The 22,421-nt window shown below is 43.5% G+C and overlaps 1 protein-coding gene across 1 annotated transcript in view; it reads left to right on the plus strand.

Annotated features, from left to right (window-relative positions):
• Positions 1-1,071: 1,071 nt before the first annotated feature.
• The window catches only part of Cdrt1 (CMT1A duplicated region transcript 1), a 38,315-nt gene continuing 16,965 nt past the window's right edge, over positions 1,072-22,421 (plus strand). The window contains exons 1-9 of the mRNA XM_045130533.1: positions 1,072-1,769; positions 2,919-3,095; positions 5,488-5,688; positions 5,779-5,906; positions 7,619-7,741; positions 9,944-10,053; positions 11,893-12,093; positions 16,149-16,270; positions 22,168-22,316. Of these exons, the coding sequence (XP_044986468.1) occupies positions 1,265-1,769; positions 2,919-3,095; positions 5,488-5,688; positions 5,779-5,906; positions 7,619-7,741; positions 9,944-10,053; positions 11,893-12,093; positions 16,149-16,270; positions 22,168-22,316 (1,716 nt within the window). The 5' untranslated portion in view covers positions 1,072-1,264. The remainder of the gene's footprint in view (positions 1,770-2,918; positions 3,096-5,487; positions 5,689-5,778; positions 5,907-7,618; positions 7,742-9,943; positions 10,054-11,892; positions 12,094-16,148; positions 16,271-22,167; positions 22,317-22,421) is intronic.

Consider the following 22,421-nt stretch of genomic DNA (forward strand, 5'->3'; position numbering starts at 1 on the left):
TGGCACACGCCTTTAATCCCAGCACTCGGGAGGCAGAGGTAGGAGGATCGCCGTGAGTTCAAGGTCATCCTGAGACTCCATAGTGAATTCCAGGTCAGCCTGGGCTAGAGTGAGATCCCACCTCGAAATACCAAAAACAAAAACAAAAACAAAAATAAATTAAGTATGTATGTCTGGGAAAAACACATTAAGTGGGATTTGGTACTATCCATGGCTTTTGTCATCGACTGGAGGTCTTGGGACCTCTCCTCCATGTATAAGTGGGGACTCCTGCAATGAAAACAATGAAAACAGGACAAAAGTTAGCAAAAAGTGAGAACTACATATGTGCTAGGCAATCGTCTATGTTTGTATATAGTATCTTATTTAATCCTTACAATGAAAAGGCTTACTCCATTTTCCAGACGAGGGAACTGAAGAACAGAGGATTAAATAACCTGCCTATGTTCACAGAGTTAGGAGCAGCTTGGCAGGGGTCAGACTCAGGGGCCATTCCCCAGACCCCATGATCTTCACGACTAAGGTCCCTAACACATGGATGGACATGTGACTGAAGCTAGAAGTCAATCTCCAACATATTCTCAGGACAAGTAAAAAAAAAAATTCTTGCACCAAGGAGTGGTTCTTTGTAAAGATTTATGGTCTGCATTTGGAAGCAGTTAATTCTTATTTTATTATTAAATAAAATTTATTATTATATTTTATATTTATATATTTTAATATATTTCTATTATATATTTATATTATTATTAAAACTTAAGAAACTGAATATAATATCCAGAATATTGAAATAGCTGCCTTAAAGCTGAACAGCTATAAACAAGATTATTTCTAAATTTATATTTATAACTATCTAAAAGTTGTTAGTAACAACAAACTGAAACTCAATACTAGGCTCCACAACTTTTTTTTTTCTTAAAAGGAGTCTATGTGTTACTTACATTTGACTAACAGCAGCATTCTTATTCTAGAAATGAGATGACCCACTCTTTCAAAATATACAGCAACTGCCTCTACATAATCAGTGCCAGGCTTAGGAGATTTACGGTAAAGCCATGTTTCCAAGGAGCCCAGAACAAAAAACCAGACTCTACAAGCAGTTTCTGAGACAGATACGTTTTCTGTTCATCACAGCAAGCGCCTTTTTCTCGTGATATCATAGAAAAAGCTCAAACTGAGGTATTTTTCCGCTTCCCCTGCTCCTCTGGCGTTTGGTGGCATTGCTAAGAGGCTGAGGATAAAATAAACTGGTTATCCCAGAGTCATGGAATACGTGGAACCAAAGCTCAAACATGCTCCTTATTATCGTTGTGAAGCGGGGCAAGACTGGGTCCCCGTGTGCCGGAAGTGTGAAACTTGCGTCTTAGCGTGGAAGTTCTTTTCTACCAAAGAATGGTTCCTGAGGGTCAGCGAGAAGTCCCAGACGAGGTTTCTAGTTAGCATCCTGGGACAGTTAAATAACTTGCATTTATTGCAGTATTTCAAACACATTCTGCAGACCACCCAGGGGAAGGATTTCATCTATCACAGATCCAGAATCGACCTCAGCAGGCAGGACAGGAGGGTGGTGAAGTTCTTCCTGAATCAGATGCTGGATAAAACCGTGGAACGGAAGATGAAGGAGATCCTGTACTGGTTTGCCAACAGCTCTTACCGGACTAAGGCGAATTACACTCTCTGGCTGCTGCAGATGTGCAAGCCCAAGTTACTGTTTACTGCTGCCAATGTGGTCGAGGTCCTGACTATGAGAGAGTCGAGCCACATGTCAGGTAAACAAGGCCATGGGGAATGAGAGCAGGTGAGCCCCACAGCCAGGGCGCGGGGCGGGGCGTGGTGGCGCACCCTTTAGTTCCAGGATTTGGGAGTCAGAGGTAGGAGGATCGCCTTAAATTGGAGGCCACCTGAGACTACATACTGAATTCCAGGTCAGCCTGGGCTGGAGTGAGACCTTACCTTGAAAAATGGGGAAAAGAGAGAGAGAGAGAGAGAGAGAGAGAGAGAGGGGGGGGGGGGGAGTGAGGGAGGGAGAATTTTGAAGTTAGATGATCTGGGATGTAATTAGATCGCAAGTTTCTCTTTCTCTCCTTCCATACATATAGATCTCTAATAAATTTTGTATTATAGATTTTTCTGGACGAGTCTAATAGGAATGAGTTTTTTTTTTTTGCGGGGGCGGGGCTTGGAAACTCAGAGGCCCCAAATGAAAAGAATTAATCTCTGATCTATTTTGTGTGTATACTTATCTATCTGTAGTTGTGGGGGAGTGATTTTAGGACCCTATTTGGATATCAAGATTCATGGATGTTCAAGTCTTTTTTTTTTTAATATTCATTTATTTGACAGAAAGAGGGAGGGAGAGGGAGAGAGAGGGGGGGGGGGGAGAAAGAGAGCAAGCGAGTGAGCACCAGAGCCTCCAGCCACTGCAAACGAACTCCAGAGGCATGTGCCACCTTGTGCATCTGGCTAACATGGGCCCTGGGGAATCAAACCTGGGTCCTTTGGTTTTGCAGGCAAACCCCTTAACCATTAAGCCATCCCTCCAGCCCATGTTCAAGTCTTTTATATAAAATAATGTGATATTTGTTTAAAGCCTCTGCCACCCTCCTATATACTTTAAACCATCTCTAGTTTAATTATAATACTGAACATAGTGCAAATGCATAAATTGTTCGTGCTGTATTATTTAGGGAGTAAAGGCAGAAAAATCTACATGCTCAGTGCGGATGCAATTTTTTTCTTAGTATTTTTCAACATGTGCTTTGCATGTGTCTGAGTACACAGGCCTGCAGATAAAGAGGACTGACTAGACTTAAAAGAAATACAGAAAAATCTAACCGTATCTCTTTTATCTCTTTCACTCCATTTCCCTCCACACTTTTGCTTCAAGAACAACCCTGCCTTGGTCTTTTGTTCTTCAGGGCTGCCTCGCAACGCTGCTGATGCGCTGTTTTTCCCTGAGAAAAACTACAACACCACATCTGAGCCCTCTAATGTCTATCGGGCAGCTAAACCCAAGATCTTGTCATTTCCTTTGTCCAGAGAGTCCAAAGATAAAGATGGGGCTGAAACTGTGGAGGGACATGCAACCCATACTGGTAAGTCAGCTGGTACAAACAAAGCTACTATAGACCAAGTTTGATGTCTTGTCTTAAAATTTTTTGGACTTTATTATAGGTCTACTGGAACATCACCTAATGTAAGATAGAGACCATCTGGGATTTTTGATAATTTGACTTGGATTTTTTTTGACGTGTCAATAGATTATTGGGTATTAAATGCATTTTGTTATTATTATTATTTTGAAATCAGAGTCTCATTACATAGCCCAGACTGGCTTTGAATTTATGATTTTTCTACCTCAGCCTCTTGTCACAGTCACTGACACATGCCACCATGTCCAGTTTATATAGGCTTTTGGCTTATGTATGTTTGACTTATGGGAAAGTTTTTTTTTTTTTTTTTTAGGATAGGATCCCATTTGAGTTGAAGAGCCTATGAGATGGGAAGTCTTGATGGGGTTGGAAGTTAACAGGGCAGTGATATCCGGGGATGACAGGGTTTAGAATCCAACTTTCATTAGCATCTACAATGTATTGGGCTCTTAGATTTTTTCCTCTTATTTAATTCACACAGCTGGTAAGAGGGAAATAAGATTAAAAACTCAATACTGTTATTCCCAAGTTTCACGTTTTCACCTCTCCTCCATTGTGCCACTGAGACACACCTGAAAATGGAGATCAGAAAACAAATTTTTTTGGGGGGCGGTTTTCGAGGTAGGGTCTCACTCTAGTGCAGGCTGACCTGGAATTCCCTATGTAGTCTCAGGTGGCCTTGAACTCACGGAGATCCTCCTACCTCTGTTTCCTGAGTGCTGGGATTAAAGATGTGCACCACCACGCCTGGCCAGAAAAGAAATTTTTAAGAGCTTCCTTTGGCATTCCCCTCTGTCCTAGGCCACAATCCTCCCTTTAGCCCTGGAGCTTTGGCATGGCACAAGGTGGGCCTCTATAGTCTAGCTCACCAGTTGCTGTTTTTGCAGTATTGGAATCAGTTTTGAGGGAAAAATAATGCAGTGGGGAATAAAGTTACTGACCTCAAAGGCCTCCTAAGTTGGTTTCTACAACAAGACACATACAGTCATGGGTCACTTAACAGGGGATAAGTGTGTGTGTGTGTGTGTGTGTGTGTGAGAGAGAGAGAGAGAGAGAAAGAGAGAGAGAGAGAGAGAGAGAGAGAGAGAGAGAGAGAGAGAGGCTGTCTCAGTATTCCTAAGTGGTATAGCCTACTACACACTTGGTCTGTGATGCATGTGCAGCCCATCATTGACTGGATTGTTATAATACTCCTGACTGCACATGAAATCCACGGGAAATACACAATATAGGTTCTAAAATACCTTTCACATGGAAAACGTCATGTTTTAAAAGGAGAACAATGTAACAACCATTCACGTCATCTAACTTCAACTATTATGACTGTTTTACCAATATTATTATGGTTGTGAGCTGTGGATTGAACCCAGGACCTCACACTTGCCAGGTGAGTGTTCTACCACTGAGCTACAACTCTAGCTCTGACAATCTTATTTTATTCATTCTCCCTATTTCCTTTTAAATTACCTTACATTTTTTTTTCTCATTGGGGTATTTTTTGCTTGTTTGTTTTTCAAGGTAGGGTCTCACTCTAGCCCAGGCTGACCTGGAATTCACTATGTAGTCTCAGGGTGACCATAAACTCACAGTGCTCCTTCTACCTCTGCCTCCTGAGTGCTGGGGTTAAAGGTGTGAGCCACCACGTCCAGCTCATTGGAGTATTTTTATTTAATTTTACTTATTATTTTATTTTATTTCATTTTTTGTTTTTTCGAGGTAGGGTCTCACTAGCCCAGGCTGACCTGGAATTCATTATGGAGTCTCAGGGTGGCCTTGAACTCACAGCAATCCTCCTACCTCTGTCTCCCTGAGTACTGGGATTAAAGGCATGCACCACCACGCCCGTCTTATTATTTTATTTTAGACAGAGAGAGAGAGAGAGAGAGACAATTGCTACACCAGGGCCTCAGCCACTGAAATAGAACTCCGGACACTTGTGCCACCTAGTGGGCACGTACGACCTTGTCCTTGCCTCACCTTTGTGCGTCTGGCTTACATGGGATCTGGAGAATTGAACATGTCCTTAGGCTTTGCAGGAAAATGCCTTAACTCCAAGCCACCTCTCCAGCCCTCATTGGGATATTTTTAAGGAAATACTATGCAAGATGCAATTTCAGACTTAGACACTATAAACATCTCAGGTTAAGAAGGTTAAAAAGCATTTGTATGTTTGAGTCAGTAGGTTCCTTTTTCATGTGTGAGATCAGTGGCCTAATGGTAGACTGGAAGGAGATTTCCATTTGGGGAGAGCCTTTTCTGTTGATTTGTTTTGGCACGGGACTGCAGTTACTATGGGGACAACTCAACCATATACCTTTCTGTGCCTTTACTCTAGAAGAACAAGGGAAGAGTTCACTCCAGTGTATTTCAGAGATGAAAAAGATGTTTTCTGGAAAAGCAGGCATTTCCAGGCTAGAGAAGGATCCGTGCAACTTGCTGATGAGGCTGGAGGATGTCCAAGCTCTGTCTTCTGGGTTCAGCAAATACCGGGACTTTATCCGTTACCTGCCCCTCCACCTCTCCAAGTACATCCTAAGTATGCTGGGTAGTATGGGACTTCTCAGAGCCTGCCCATTCCAGCCCTGTTCTGAGGGTCTTTAGGTCCATCTTTCTTCTTTTCCCCCAGGAATGCTGGATAAGAACAGCCTGAGCAAGTGTGTCTTTGTGAGCCGTCACTGGGCTGCTCTGGTCCAGCAGGTCAGGATGGACTTGTCAATGCAGTCCTTGCTCCAGAACCAGATTTCCTCCGTGCAGGTACTTTGAGTCGGAGAGGGGCACATTTGGAGACCTGCTTCGGTTCCCTGTGGAGGTTGAGCTTTTGTGTTTTCCTGATAGACCCTCAGCTGGCCTCCCGCCCTGCATTGGCTGTCCCGTCTTTGCACTCTGTCCTCCCAGTGCCAGTGCATCCAGCAGGGACAGCATGAGTAGAAACCTCTCAGAGACCCAAGATGGAGAGAGCCTTTCCTAACCCTCACAGGGCTGGGGCAGTAGCCCAGGCTGGAGCACTTGGGTCACATATGTGAGGCTCTCGAGTCCATCTCTAGAACTGCAAAAACGCAACCCCAGCCGAAATTCCTTTCTCCTCTCCTCACAAGGAATGATAGTTTCTGAACCAGCCTCAAAGGTTTCCCAGAAGTTTCCAAAGCCACAGTCCATGGGTGGAGGTGAATATGCCATTTCCTCTGACAATAAGCGGCTGTGGCATTTTCACTTCTGTTTCTCGCCTGAGACCTAACTTGAGGCGGAGTGGCCTTGGTCGTGGGTCTGCTGCTGTTACTACCAACCCCCACCCCCGGCAAAGGTCCATGACACAGGAAGAGAAGAAGAGAAGAGCAGCGCAGCAAGGCAGATCATCACTGCAGGCAGTTGATGTTCTGTGACCTCCTTTACTTGTCCACATGCCATCTTGGTGTAACTGGCCAGCCTGGGCCTTCCTTCCTTAGCCAGGGTTTGCCAATCTTCAGATTTTTGCCAAGAACTAGATTATTTTTCTTCTTCCTGGAGAATAGAAATGAAGGAGAAATCATTTCTTCTTTGTTAAAAGAATATTTAGGGCTGGAGGGATGGCTTAGCGGTTAAGGCATTTGCCTGCAAAGCCAAAGGAGTCAGGTTCAGTTCCCCAGGTCTCACGTGAGCCAGATGCACAAGGAGGCGCGTGCGTCTGGAGTTTGTTTGCAGTGGCTGGAGACCCTGGCGCCCCCCCATTCTCTCTCTCTCCCTCCTTCTCTGTCAAATACATGAATAAATAAAAATAATTTAGATAGAGTGCTGGCCTAGCATGCTGAAGGCATCAGGCTTGAACTCTAGCATCACAAAATATTTTCTTGGAATGGGTAGGTATTATTGCATGTATTTATCACACACAATGGGATGTTTTGGAGGATACATGCATTATGGGATGGTTAAGTGTATCTAACAAATGTATTACCTCTCATTGTTCTCATTTTTGTGGCGATAGCATTTACTTTGTAATTTTCAAGAATCCAGTATATTGTCATTAGCTATAGTGACCTGGTTGTACAATAGGTCTCTTGATTTTATTCCTCCCATCTAACTCCAATTCCATATCCTTTAAGCAACACTTCTATTTCCCACTGTGCCTTAACCACTCCAGGCTCTGATGATCATTCTGCCATCTTCTTTTATGAGATCAGCTTTGTTAGATTTCACACAATTGAGACAATGCAGTATTTGTCTTTATCTTTCTGGCTAATTTCATGTCACATAAGGTCCTCTACATCTATGCACATTACTGCAAATGACAGGGGTGTCTTCATTTTTATGACCTAATATATTTATTCACACACACACACACACACATATACATATAATCTCACATTTTATTTATAAGTCTTCAATTAATGGACCTTTACCTCCATTTTATATTTTGGCTATTGTGAATAGTGCTGCAATATACAAGAGAATTCAGATGTACAAGTATAGCCAAGTTTTGTTTTTCCCCACAGGGGTCCTACACAAAGGGTGTAGATCCTAATTATGCCTGCAAGATCTCTGTCCCAGTTCCTAAAATAGTAGAGGATGGGAAGCGAACACGTTCTAAAAGTCAGAAGTGGAAACTGAGGGCAAAGGTGGGTTGCAGAGATATCTGTGGCAAACACGGAAGTATCGTGTTTCCTTTGGCACCGAAAATCGATGTTTATACTCATCCTACAAGCAAGGCGGACTGAGGGGGGCCCTGGGGGTGCCTAGAGTTCTTGTGTACTGCTGCCCCATGAAAGCCACTTCCTCTCTGACTTCCTCACCTAGTGGATGAGTGGGGTTGATGGCTTGTCCTCTCAGGGTCCTATGTCCATAGCCTTAGGTCACCCAGTGGACAGCTCAGAGGCCAAGAGAAGTGCCAGTCATAGTTGGGAGTCTCCATAGTCCCAGCAGTTCAGGCATCCCAAGAATCCTTGAATCTGCTGCTCGGAAATGTGGACACGAGGGGAGGGCCGGGGCTGGGCCAGAATGTAAGTTTCTTCATCTCTCAGGTTCATTCTACTGCTTGGGTGTCACAGGGAGGATTAATTACCCATAGCTTTCCCTATGAATTCTAAGGCATTTTGCATCGACTATCCAGGCATATGTTACTCCAGTTAGATTCATATTCCCTGCTCTCTGCTGGAGAGTCTTTTATTTTGAAATCTATCCAGGTGGCCTAAGAAGGATACTTCATGAGGGGTGGCCTGACTTGGGTTTCCATAGGGAACCTGTGGGGTGTAGCTTAGAGTTTGAGACATGGAAGCTTCCAGAGAGGTCACTTAGCTCATATGTGTGTAGGGGTTAGGCAAGTCACATGGATGAGGGCTTGGGTGGCATGGTTATTAAAGGATGGTGAAGCTGATGATCTGGAGAGCTTGCTGCCCATCCAAAGGGCTCATTTGCTATTCAGCTCCAACCAGTTATTGCCACTGGGAATTGTAGATCAGGACCTGTCAGACCATCTGAGCTTTCAAGAGAAGACAGAAATCTGAGTTGCCATGTGAAACTTTTCGCGCTGTCAGGTGTGGTGGCACACATCTGTAACTCAAGTTGAGGCAGTAGGATTAGCTGGGCAACATAGTGAGGCCCATCTCAACATCAAACAAAATATTTTGTTTTTCTTAAATGATGGTGTCATTTTAAGGAGTTTTCCAAAACTATATCGGCCAAAGGAAACACAGTTTTGAATGTAATTTAACGCAAATTCTTATCTCTGAGTTGGTTCATCTGCTCATTTTATAAAGAAATTGAAGCCGGGTGTGGTGGCACATGCCTTTAATCCCAGCACTCGGGAGGCAGAGGTAGGAGGATCACCATGAGTTCGAGGCCAGCCTGAGACTACGTAGTAATTCTAGGTCAGCCTGGGCTAGAGTGAGACCCTGCCTCCAAAAAAGAAAAAGAAAAAAAAAAAAAACAAAAAACAGAAATTGAGGCTCAGAACAAGTCCAGGTCACCCAGCCAGTTGAGTGAGAGAAACAAGTTACACTGAGATGTGTTCTTTCCAAGTCTGTTTCTCTTTTATATCTAACAAAAATCAATAGCTTTTTTCTCTGGGTGATAGAATTTGCCCAACTAAAAGTACTACTCATATGGTGTCTGGCCACTCAGGAAAATGTCATTTACAAAAGAGGAGAGAAACGGGTAACAAGTGTGGGGACCGGAAGAGAACACGCCCAACAGCAAAGCTGAGCAGTTACAGGGGACGAGGGGACGAGGGGACGAGGCACCACAGGAACGCACTGTTGGTTTTCAACGAATGCTGGACTCAGTGCTGACCCGATGTGAGCGTGTCATTTCTTTGTTTTTCTCCATAGCTCAAGTAGGCACTGTCACTCTGTGCTTGTGGATATAAAAATGAAGCATATAATGATAGGAAACTTGCCCAAAATGTCATAGATGGCTAAGTCTATTCCTTCTAGAGCTTCTAAACTTAGGAGAGAGGCAAAAAAAAAAAAAAAAAAAAAAAAAAAAAACCCACCCTGGGATGTCTCCTATAACTCAAGCTGGGCTGTACAAATCTTCTCAGACCCCAGAGAGGAGGCAGGTTGGCAGACTCTTCTGGGGTGGTACTTGTAGATGGGCATTTTGACTTGGTTAAAGCTGAAGAGAGAGAGAGAGAGAGAGAGAGAGAGAGAGAGAGAGAGAGAGAGAGGAAGGGGAGGAAGAAAGGCATATGAGGAAGAATCAAGGACGTGGAGGAGGCTAGAATTTGAAGAAGGCGTCAGAGGTGATGTTCCCAGGACTATCAGATGCAAACCTGACGTTGTGGTCTTGGTTTGTATGATAAACTCATTCTTTCTCCTTACCAGTCTGACTATAACCTGTGGACTGCATACCAGAACCAGGAAACCCAGCAGGTGCAGATGGAAGAGAGAAATGTTTACTGTGGCACCTACAATATCTGCATTCTCTCTGACACGTAGGTACTAGGTCAGAAGGTACATCTTCAGGGACCCTTGAGTTATACCCCAATGGTCACCTGGCCATTCTCCTGACCCTTAATGACTTAAAGAACCAGCCTTTCCCCCCACTTTCCGTGTCTGAACAAATATCAGATCTGTTTGGACAACAGATGGTTGATTTTATACCATTTTCTGTAGCTTGTGGAAAGAATTTTTCCTTTATAAATTTTGGATATTTTGATCAACAAGCTTTTGTACATGGCACACACATGAAACCTTCCTTTTTCACTTGAAATATTATTTTATTCCAACTTGAGAACTAGTACATGATGACTGGAAAAAAAAATCTTGCAAATGCCAGATTTATAGAGAAATGCAAAGATCTCCTACAATCTTGATGCCTACAAACAGCCACCATCAATATGGAAGTCTAGCGTTATTTCTTTCATACGTGCTAGACATAGTACACATGCATGAAAGAAATTGGACAAGTCCATACATTTCTATAGTCCAATGCAGCAAAACATTATGATATCTTTATTTTAACTAGGAAAAGCGTATTTATAGTAATTGTGTGTGTCTGTGTGTTGGCGGTCCTGGGGATGGAATCCAGATCCTCATATAGGTTAGGCAAGCTCTCTGCCACTAAGCTACATCTCCAGGCCTCTTAATGTCAATTTTCTGCCACACGTTAGCTCTAAGTCCTCTCTCTTTATTCATAAGGCTTTGTGGAGACCACCTCTATTTCATTTTTCCAGGCTAATCTTATTACAAATTGCATCTTGGAAACAGACTTGTCTGTTTAGGGACATTTTCTGAATATTGTGGTAATAAATGCTCATTAAATGAAGAATGGTTGAACTCTAGATATGACACACAGAATGAGGAGAAAATACGAAGAAGTGCTTTTCATATTAAGAATGATTACAGGACTCAAAGGCTAGAGGTGCTTGCTTGCAAAGCCTACCAGCCTGGGTTTGCTTCCCCAGTGCCCACGTAAAGCCAGATGCACCAAGTGGTGCATGTGTCTGTTGTCCATTTGTAGTGGCAAGAGGTCCCGATGTGCCTCTCTCTCATCTGCTTACAAATAAATAAAACTAAAAACAAAAGGGGTGATTATACATTTCTGTTTACTGGAAAAATTCCACCTTATTCTGTGGTCCTAGTGGATTTAATAATAGTGAACTCTTTTTACAATAAAAAGTCTCAGGTTGGAGAAATTATTTGATCATCTGTTCATATTTCAGCTGTTTTCTAATAATTTTATTATTGGAAATTAATATAAATCATGTGGCTTTCTTAGATCTAGAGCTTATTGTGAGCAAGGTTCAATTCTTATTCTTTACATTTTCTGTAGTACTTACTAGCCTAGAACTTTGAATTTAATAACTGCTCTTTGGATATTGGTTAAGAAAAATAAAAGAGACAGAAAAAAAGAGATGTGCCTATAAACATTCTCAACTATAGTCCTCTGAAGTTTTCCATTAAAGGAAAGGTTTACATGAGGAAATATATTTAGGAAATACCACATATTCTCTTCTCTCTCTTGAGAACTTAGCATGCCTTAATAGAGTATCTTTAATCTTTATAATTTTACCTATATCTTTAGGCTTTAAGTCTCCATAGATTTAAAATTCACCCCAAGGTGAATTCTTGTCATGGTGTGAGGTGGGGATCCATCAGGGCCTATTAATACTTAGCCTGGCCTTCTGCTGCCTGCTCTGTTGAAAGGCCCCAAATTTCCTAATATATCACTGCTGTAGGAAAAAAAAAGTTAGCTGCTAAGTAAGTTCTAGGAAGAAGACTAACTCTTTCTTTTCATGCATAACCCTCCTCATTCCCACTCTGAAATGCAGGTGGGACCAAAACAGAATCATCCACTATGCCGGGGGAGATCTGGTAGCTGTGTCATTGAATCGGAAGATCCACCTGCTGGACATCTCACAATGCAAGGAGACACCCATTGAGTTCCAAGGCCATGCCGGCAGCATCAAGGCTCTCTTCTTGTGTGAAGAGGAAAACATCCTTCTCAGTGGGAGCTTTGACTTAAGCATCAGGTGAGACATGCACCGGAGGCCAGCTTAACAGTGGCTCTTGGGTGAAGTGTGATTTTTTTTTCCCCTTTTCATTTATTTAAAGTTATCCTATTACTTCTACCACAGTACCTTTTTTACTTTTTGCAAAGTCAAAGCCAAGATTTTATATACTATTTAAAATTTATTTATTCATTTATTTATTTATTTGAGAGCGACAGACACAGAGAGAAAGACATATAGAGGAAGAGAGAGAGAGAATGGGCGCGCCAGGGCTTCCAGCCTCTGCAAACGAACTCCAGACACGTGCGCCCCCTTGTGCATCTGGCTAACGTGGGACCTGGGGAACCCAGCCTCGAACCGGGGTCCTTAGGCTTCACAGGCAAGCGCTTAACTGCTAAGCCATCTCTCCAGCCCTTCTATACTATTTAAACTTAAAAAAACACTTTACTGGGTTGGGGGATGGCTTAGCGGTTAAGGCATTCACCTGCAAAGCCAAAGGACCCAGGTCTGATTCCCCAGGACCCATGTAAGCCAGATGCACAAGGGGGCACATGCGTCTGGAGTTTTTTGCAGTGGCTGGAGGCCTTGGCATGCCTATTCTCTTTCTCTCCCTCCTTCTATGTCAAATAAATAAATAAATAAATAAATAAATAAAATATAAATTTAAAAATATTTTATTTATTTAATTGAGAAAGAGAGAGAGAAGCACATAGAGAGAATGGGCATGCCAGGACCTCCAGTTACTGCAAATGAACTCCAGACACATACGCCACCTTGTTCATCTGGCTTCACATGGGTCCTGGGGAATTGGACCTAGGTCCCTAGGCTTCACAGGCAAGTGCCTTAGCTGCTAAGCCATCTCCCCAGCCCTATTTAAACTTTGAATGAAATAGATTTGTAACAGCTCGGAGATGTTGCCACTGTAATCAATTTTTTTTTTTTAGCATTCTTAGATTAAAAACATAATTTATGTTTTATTTTATAGATTCCTTTAGGGCAATGTGTTTTGTGGGTGTGAAATGTAATGTAGAAGCAAAACATTGCTTAAAATGTGTGTATTTGTATATTCTAAGACTATAAAAGCTCAGATCAGGAAGGAGGGCGTCACCTTGCCCATCACCATGTGCCCGCCCTCACTTCTTGCTTCTTCCTTCCAGCCACAGGTCATGCTACCCTAAGGTTTTTTTTTTTTTTTTTGAGGTAGGGTCTCACTCTAGCTCAGGCTGACCTGGAATTCGCTATATGGTCTCAGGGTGGCCTCGAACTCATGGCGATCCACTGACCTCCCGAGTGCTGGGATTAAAGGCATGTGGCACCATGCCCGGCTAGCCTAAGTTTTATATTGATTGCCTTCTTGTCTGTCTTTTCAGAATGTGCTTCTTGCTTATATACTTATAAACACATTAACTATGTTTGCTCATTTTGAATTTGACAGAATGGAATTGTATTTTAAAATACTGGCTTCTTACACCAGACTCTTGTAGAGATTCATCCATGTGATGTAAGCAGCACTCATTAACCTATTTTCATGGCGACACAGTGTTTTATGAGATGAACATTTGTGTTGGTTGGGTGTGTATTTATTTAGTGTGTGTGGAGTGTGTGCACATGTGTGTGCGGAGGTGTGCACTCCAAGCACCCAGAAGCAGCCTGAAGCTGATTTTTTTTTTTTCTGGTTTTTCAAGGTAGGGTTTCACTCTAGCCCAGGCTGACCTTAAATTCACTCTGTAGTCTTAGGGTGGCCTCAAGAACTCATGGCGATCCTCCTACCTCTGCCACCCCTGGGATTAAAGGTGTGCCCCACCATGCTGTGCTGTGTGTGCTTTTGAAATCTGTATCACTTCTTGGCATGGTGCTTTCAAACTTTGTACTTGTGTGTTTCTCAGATACACCCACTTAAAAAATTGTTTAAACGTTTCTTTTTATTTGTGTGAGAGAAAATGAGAGAGAGAGAGAGAGAGAATGGGCATGCTAGGGCATCCTGACACTGCAAGAGAACTACAGAGATTCATGCCACTTTGTGCATCTGGCTTTATGTGTGGCTTTATGTGGGTACTGGGGAATTAAACCCAGGCCTCAGGTTTTGCAAGCATGTACCTTTAACCACTGAGCCATCTCTCTGGCCCAGATTGTTTGTGGCTGGCTGTCATTCTCCAGCCTGTGTACACGTGTTATCCACTTGCTTCTCTAAGGAAGGACACTAAATTTGCTCTACATGAACATGGCATTGAACACCTTTATTCATGTCCCTATAGAGACACGGTGAGGAGACACACCCAGGAATGAGCTTACTTAGATAATGGTTGGGCAGCACCCAATTTGCTTAGGAAGCACCTTATAGAAGTTTGGAATGACTGTACTGCCCGCCCCCCCCCCCCACTCTCATGAGCAGGACTCTGGTGTCTTACCAACACTGGGCACCATGGGCACCACTTAGCTTTCCAATTTCTGCCAGATGAAAATGTGTAAAATCATTTCCAGAGCACTGCTCTGGTTACAGAGGCTGCTTGTTACCTTTTGTAACTTCTTTTGCAAATTGTGATTATGTCCTTCTGCCCATTTTCCCATTTGGGTGAGTCTCACTGTCTTGATTGGCATTCCTTTTGTTTCCTTCCAGGCATTGGTCCCTGGCCAGTGTTAAAAGTACACGTATAAAAACTCACATGCTCTGATCTGTTAACTTTGTTCATGGTGTCTTTTGTTGAACAACAACAACAACAAAATCTTAAATTGATGAGAAAATTTATCAACTTTTCTGGTCCCCCACCCCACTTGTGGTTTTTCTCATCTTTTGGTGACAGGAATTTCCCCACCCCAATATTGTCTTATATTAACTTTCAAGTTGTTTTCCTTTTTGCATTCAGTTGACACATTCGTAGTCCAGAATTGATTGTGGTATTGTACAGGGCTTCTAGTCTTCCATTCTACTTACTGAGTCTTAAAATATTTATTTATTTGTAAGCAGAGGCAGAGAGAAGGGAGAAAGGAAGAGAATGGATGCACCAGGGACTCTAGCTGCTGCAAATGAACTCCAGATGTATGGGCCACTTTGTGCATCTGGCTTTACATGGGTACTGGATAATCAAACCCCAGTCGTTAGGCTTTGCAGGCAAGCACCCTAACCACTGAGCAATCTCTACACCTCCTTTTCAGTTTTATTTGTTTGTCTTTTAATTTTTTTTTTGTTTTTTGAGGTAGGGTCTCACTCTGGTCCAGGCTGACCTGGAATTAACTCTGTAGTCTCAGGGTGGCATTGAACTCATGGCGATCCTCCTACCTCTGCCTCCCGAGTGCTGGGATTAAAGGCGTGCGCCACCACGCCCAGCTCCTTTTCAGTTTTAAATGCAGTGAGCTCTAGCACGGCAATGACTACGTGACTCAGCAGTGCTCCTGTCCACCTGTGGTTCCATCTTTCTACATATGACAAAGCTCTCATTCTAATCCATCGCTCTGTGTTGTTTATCAAAATTACCATTTTAATTATTTTAAACTTGTTCTTTTAGTAGTGCACTTGGTAAATGTCTGTATCATAGTGGGGTAAGTTCTACTATTTTCTTTTTTATGATCATAGTTGTAGTATGTGTTTTGAGTTTCTGGAATAAATTTGTTGACTTAAAATGCTATGTAGGCATTTTTATTTAGGTTACATGAATTTTATAGATTAATTTGGGAACACATTTATTTAGATCATCTTTTTCTTCCTTTTACCTTAAAATTTTTCTGTCTAAAAGTCTTGTGTAGTCTCATTAAAAATCCTATAAATCTTATAATTATATTGCTATTCTGAATGATATATATTTGTGTTTTCAGATCGGTTATTGATGGAATATAGAAATACTTTTCAGTTTTGTAGGCTGATGTGTCTGACAGCCTTCCACACCCCTCTTATTAGCTCTCAAAGTGCTCTATGTGCATTTTTCAGCTCAGATGATTTGTGTAAGTGCCCATGATGACAGGGCTCCACTATTCTCCAACTGCCTGCGGATCTCAAGAAACTCAATAAGGTAGGATCCCTTGGGCCCTGAGAAAATCTCAATGACAGTTGGTTTTTTTTTTTTTTGGCCCAATTCCTACAGATGCTGGGATCTGAAAAGTGGAGCTTGCCTCCGGATGTTGTATGGCCACCAGGGGGCAGTTACTTGCATTGATTTATATAAGAACAGGCTTGCATCTGGAGCAAAAGATGGCCAGGTGAAAGGTGAGCAAACTGAATTGAACTTTCTTTTTTTTTTTTTTTTTTAAATTTTATTTATTTATTTATTTATTTGCGAGCGACAGACACAGAGAGAAAGACAGATAGAGGGAGAGAGAGAGAATGGGCGCGCCAGGGCTTCCAGCCTCTGCAAACGAACTCCAGATGCGTGCACCCCCTTGTGCATCTGGCTAACGTGGGACCTGGGGAACAGAGCCTCGAACCGGGGTCTTTAGGCTTCACAGGCAAGCGCTTAACCGCTAAGCCATCTCTCCAGCCCTGAATTGAATTTTCTTGTTTCCTTCCTTTCACTTGCCCTTCCCCTTCCCCCATGCTCATCACTCCCTGCACTTAAGACAGATTCTCTCTTTTTTTATTTTTATTTTTTAATTGAGAGAGAGAGAAAGAGAGAGAATTGGCGTGCCAGGGCCTCAGCCACTGGGATCAAACTCAAGATGCTTGCGCCACCTAGTGGGCATGTGTGACCTTGTGCTTGCCTCACCTTTGTGCATCTGACTAACATGGAGATAATCTGTAGAGTCAAACATAGGTCCTTTGGCTTCACAGGCAAGCGCCTTAACCACTAAGCCGCCTCTCCAGCCCTCTTAAATTTTTTTTCTTACAAAAGAATTATTTGCAGGCAGAGAGTGGGAGAGGCAGAGAGGGAAGGAGACAGTAAGGGAGGGAGGGAAGGAGGAAGAGAGAGAGAGCGAGTGCATGCCAGGATCTCTTGGCACTGCAAACGAATTCCAGATCCATGGGCCACTTTGTTCCTCTGGCTTTATGTGGCAGCAGACTTTGCAAGCAAGTGCCTTTAACTGTTGAACCATATGCCCAGCCCCTAGACAGGGTCTCTTGATGGAGCCTGGGCTGCCTTGAACTCACAATCCTCCTATCTTAGCTTCCTACGTGGTGGGGGCTTAGGCATGTTCCTCCTCACTCAGCTTGTGTTTTGCTCATTTCTATAGGTAGTCATTTAGTCTTTTATTCATTCATCTGTCCATAAATCTATCAACCCATTCACTCAACAACTATTTGAACTGTTGAGTACCTACATGTTAGACAAGTGCAAGGTGCTGGTGAGAAAAGAATGAACATGATATGGCCCTTTAACTATAGCTTTTTATTGCTCCAAAGACTTTTAAAAGAAGCTCTTTTGTAACTGTATAATGGGAGATACAGTAAAGATGTGAATGATTAAAAAAAAAAAACCCTATCATGTACTGACTATCAATTTTGTGGTAGATACTATATATATATTCTTACTTATTCATTACAAGGAGCCCATGAGGTGAAGGTAGATGAGGAAATGATAGCCGAGACAGATAAACTGCATGCCCCAAATCAAAGCTGCTACAAGGAAGAGGGTGGATTTGAACTCAAGGCTGCTTGGTTCTCAGTCATGTGCTCCTAAACACATGCAGAGTTCTAAGGGAGCACAGAGGGAAGAGGAGCTTAGGACAAGCTCTACAGGCATGGTGCCACCTGAATGCCACCTTGGAGATGAGTAGCTGAACAGGCACAGGTGGAGACACCATATTCAGGGCACTCTTTTTAGTTTTTTTAAGGTTTTTTTTTTTGTTCATTTTTGTTTATTTATTTGAGAGTGACAGACAGAGAGAGAAAGAGGCAGAGAGAGGGAGGGAGAGAGAATGGGAGCGCCAGGGCCTCCAGCCACTGCAAACACACTCCAGATGCGTGCGCCCCCTTGTGCATCTGGCTAACGTGGGTCCTGGGGAATCGAGCCTCAAACCAAGGGCCTTAGGCTTAACTGCTAAGCCATCTCTCCAGCCCCAGGGCACTCTTATTGTTTATGAGGTGGACTGCTGTGTGCCGTTTTGGTCAGCAGCCGAGCTTCTTTCTACCTCATATGTGAACTCTCAAAGCCGTTGGCATGTGTTCAGTTGGAGACTGGTGTGATGGAATGTGTGTTTCACAAGATAATTCCAATGAGTTGGGAAGAAGAGACTGGACGAGGGGACTATGTGGAGACAGGGGACAAGCTAGGGCACCTGCAGTCTAGAGAAGTGAGGATGCTCAGGCACAGAGACTCAGGTAGATGTGGCCCAGGTCCATCCTCGAGAGGCACTGAGAGGGAAATGGGCAGGACTTTCCCACCAGCTGGATATGAGAAGTGATAGGGAGAGAGAAGCAGGTAAAAAAAAAAAAAAAGCCAGTTAAGAAACTCCAGGTTGGGCTGGGGAGATGGCTTAGTGGTAAAGGCAAAGCCAAAGGAGCTAGGTTCAATTCCCCAGGACCCATGTAAATCAGATGCACAAGGGGGCATGTGCAGCTAGAGTTTGTTTGCAGCAGCTGGAGGCCCTGGTGTGCCCATTCTCTCTCTCTTAAATAAATAAATAAATAAATAACTTCAGGCTATTGGGTGTATGAAAGTTCAATTTATGTCAATAGTAAGCACAACAGGGGAAGAGCATGGGCAGGAAGAGCAAGAGGGAGCAGGTCATGGGATCACTTTCAGACATGTTGGGTGGGGTGTTTATACCCTAACCTTTGAGATCAACAACTACGTCATTTATTGTGTGCTATGTTGGATGCTATTTCCCTCCTCATGTGTTGGAACCTTGGTTCCCAGTGAGGCTATGTGGGAGGCGATGGAGTCTTTAAGAACTTGAGTCTGGGCGAGACTTCCGGTTAAGATGGCGGCGTAGGTACCATGCCAAAGCAGCCTGGGGGAAAAAAGACCAAAAAAACCTCAGCAAAGTACACACTTTTACTAAAAAGTGGGGTGTGTAGGAAATTGAAGCGGCAGCAGAGAAGTAGAAGAGATCCAGAGCTTCCAGAACCTGCACAGGCTGGCAGAAACGGCCCTGGCAGGACCGCCGACTGTGGCGGCAGCGGCGCACCAGAAAGTGGCCAGGCTCGGCTCCAGCCGCAGGAAAAGCCAGGTGCGGGCGCTTCCCCTCACACCGCGCTCTCCGCAACTCGGGAAACGTGAAGGGAGAGCGGCAGCGAGCAACGGAGGAGAAGACCGCTAGGTAGAAGAACGCGTGGAGCAGCGAGAGAACCGGAGCAGCCGCGGCTCCCTCCCCTCCCCCACCGCCTGAGCCCAGCTCCAGCGAACACAGCAGCGTCCCAGAACTGGCCACGCCAACTGGAGCCGACAGTGGGACCCAAGCAGGAGCAGAGTCCAGCAGCAACATTAGAGGCTCTGGCACCGGTAACAGTGGCCCCAGCAGCAGCAGACCCAGGAGTGGCAGCAGCGTCAGACCCAGCAGCAGGAGCTTCAGTGGCAGCAGTGGCAGATCCAGCAGTGGCAGCTTCAGCAGCAGCAGCAGCAGCAGTGGACCCAGCAGCAGCAGCTTCAGCAGCAGCGGCGAAAGACCTAACAGTGGCAGCTTTAGCAGCAGCAGTTCCAGCAGTGGGGGTGCTGATCTTCAGGGCCACAGTTGCCAGGCTCGGTTTGCCCTGTAGGAAATGCCAGTGCCCAGCTCCAGAAATCAGAACAGCAGCCCGACAACCCAGGCAGCAACTTGACTGAGACCAAAATCATCCAGGGTAACTGGGATTGCACCAGGGAAGGGTCTCACTTGGTCACAAGCTGACCTGGATCCCTCAACAGACCAGAAATCTTAACCTCTTTGTTGATAGAGGATCTGGTTGTTATAATAACTACTTTTGTATACATACTTGGGGCTGTTTTTGATTGAATGACTACAGTGTTTAGTTAAAGTTTAGAATCTACTTGTATTTTATTCCACTCAGCCTACTTGAATACTCCCATAGCAGGGAAACTCAACCCCTAGGAACACCTTTGTAGATACTCTGAGAGTCTTAAGAGCCACACCTAACACCTTAAGCTCCTACCCTGAAAACATATTATATCAAATCAATTGATACAGCTAAGAATACCCAGCTAGCTAGAAAATCTAAGCATTAACTTAATCCAAGATGCAAAAATATATACATTATAACACAAGAAACACTAAAAAGCAAGATGATATAAATCCACCTAAAATTATTAATGCATTAGAAATTACCTCCAATGAGAATAAGTTAGAGGAAATGCCTGAGAAAGATTTCAAAAGAATGATTGTAAATATGTTCAAAGAGGTCAAAGAACAAATCAAAGGAATCAAAGAAGAAATCAAAGAGGAAATCAAGGGAATCAAAGAGGGACATCAAAGAAGATGCAGGACACCAATTTCATGAAATAAAGAAGGAAATACAAGACATAAATAAGGAAATAGAAATAATAAAGAAAAACCAGTCAGAATTACTAGCAATGAAGAACACAGTTAATGAAATAAAAAACTCTGTAGAAAATCTCACCAGTAGAATGGATGAAGGAGAGGACAGAATATCTAAGCTAGAAGACCAGGTGGCAGATCTAATACAGCCCAACAAAGAGAAAGAAAAACTTATAGAAAAGTATGAGTGGGAATCTCAAGATATTCGGGACATTATGAAAAGATCAAAGATAAGAATTCAGGGCATAGTAGAAGGAGAAGAATTCCACTCCAAAGGCATAGTAGGCGTCTTCAACAAAATCATTGAGGAAAATTTCCCCCAAATTGGGAAAGAGGTGCCAATGCAGATACAGGAAGCCTTTAGAACCCCAGCCAGACAAAACCTGGAAAGAAGCACTCCTCGCCATATTATAATCAAACTTCCAAACAAACAAACCAAAGAAAAAAATATTGAAAGCAGTTAGAGAGAAAAATCAAGTTACCTGCAAAGGCAAGCCTATCAGGATTACAGCAGATTATGCAACACAAAGTTTAAAAGCCAGAAGGGCTTGGAGTGATATATTTCAAGTTCTGAAAGATAACAACTGTCAACCAAGGTTACTTTATCCTGCAAAGCTATCCATTCAAATAGATGGAGAAATAAGGACATTCCATGACAAAAGCAGGTTAAAGGAGTATTTGAAGACAAAACCAGCTCTACAGAAAATACTTGATAGAATTCTCCATGCTGAAGAAAAGGAAAAACACACATATAAGGAACCTAGAAAAAACAAGCAATACTTAAATACTAGTTAACACAAGATAGCACAGGTAGAACTGGAACCACAAAAAAAAAAAAAAAGCAAATAAATACACATCTTTCAATAATATCTCTTAATATCAACGGCCTCAATGCCCCAGCCAAAAGACATAGGTTTGCAGACTGGGTTAAAAAGCAGGATCCGGGCTGGAGAGATGGCTTAGCGGTTAAGTGCTTGCCTGTGAAGCCTAAGGACCCTGGTTCGAGGCTCGGTTCCCCAGGTCCCACGTTAGCCAGATGCACAAGGGGGCGCACGCGTCTGGAGTTTGTTTGCAGAGGCTGGAAGCCCTGGCGCGCCCATTCTCTCTCTCTCTCCCTCTATCTGTCTTTCTCTCTGTGTCTGTCACTCTCAAATAAATAAATAAAAAAAATTAAAAAAAAAAAAGTTTAAAAAAAAAATAAAAAAAATAAAAAGCAGGATCCTACAATTTGTTGTCTCCAAGAAACTCACCTTTCTACAAAGGATAGACATTATCTTAGGGTGAAAGGTTGGAAAACAGTGTTTCAAGCAAATGGGCCTAGAAAACAAGCAGGGGTTGCTATCCTAATATCTGACAAGGTAGACTTCAGTACAACGTTAGTCAAGAAAGATAAGGAAGGTCACTTTATATTGATTAAGGGCACACTCCAACAGGAGGACAGTACAATCCTTAACATATATGCACCTAACACGGGAGCTCCCAAATTCATCTAATGCCAGGGTCAGAGCTGAGGCCGTCTGCATCGCTGGCTTCCCAAGGGCCGGTGGTCAGAGACCTCTGTGCCGCAGCTCTGTGGAGCTGATGGTACACCTGCAGGGATGCTGGCCAGATGAAATTTCTGGGTCTGACTCGATAGACTCAGCTCAGTGCAGAATCCACCTGCCCTTGTCTCTCCTCTCCCCCTCTCCCCTTCAGAATGGGACATAGACACGGGAAAGTGCCTGAAGACCTTTAAACACAAAGACCCCGTCTTGGCCATCAGGATCAGTGACACTTACATTGTGAGCAGCTGTGAGCGAGGGCTGGTCAAAGTGTGGCATGTTGTCACAGGCCAGATGGTAAAGGTGAGCGAGTGGGAAGTGGGCTGGAGCTGCGGGGAGGGGCCTTGGTGAGTGATGAGAGGACGTGGTCAGTCTGTCCCCCATATAACTCCCTAGGCCATCCTTAAG

This window comes from Jaculus jaculus, chromosome 12, assembly GCF_020740685.1.
Source record: "Jaculus jaculus isolate mJacJac1 chromosome 12, mJacJac1.mat.Y.cur, whole genome shotgun sequence".
Lineage (NCBI taxonomy): Eukaryota > Metazoa > Chordata > Mammalia > Rodentia > Dipodidae > Jaculus > Jaculus jaculus.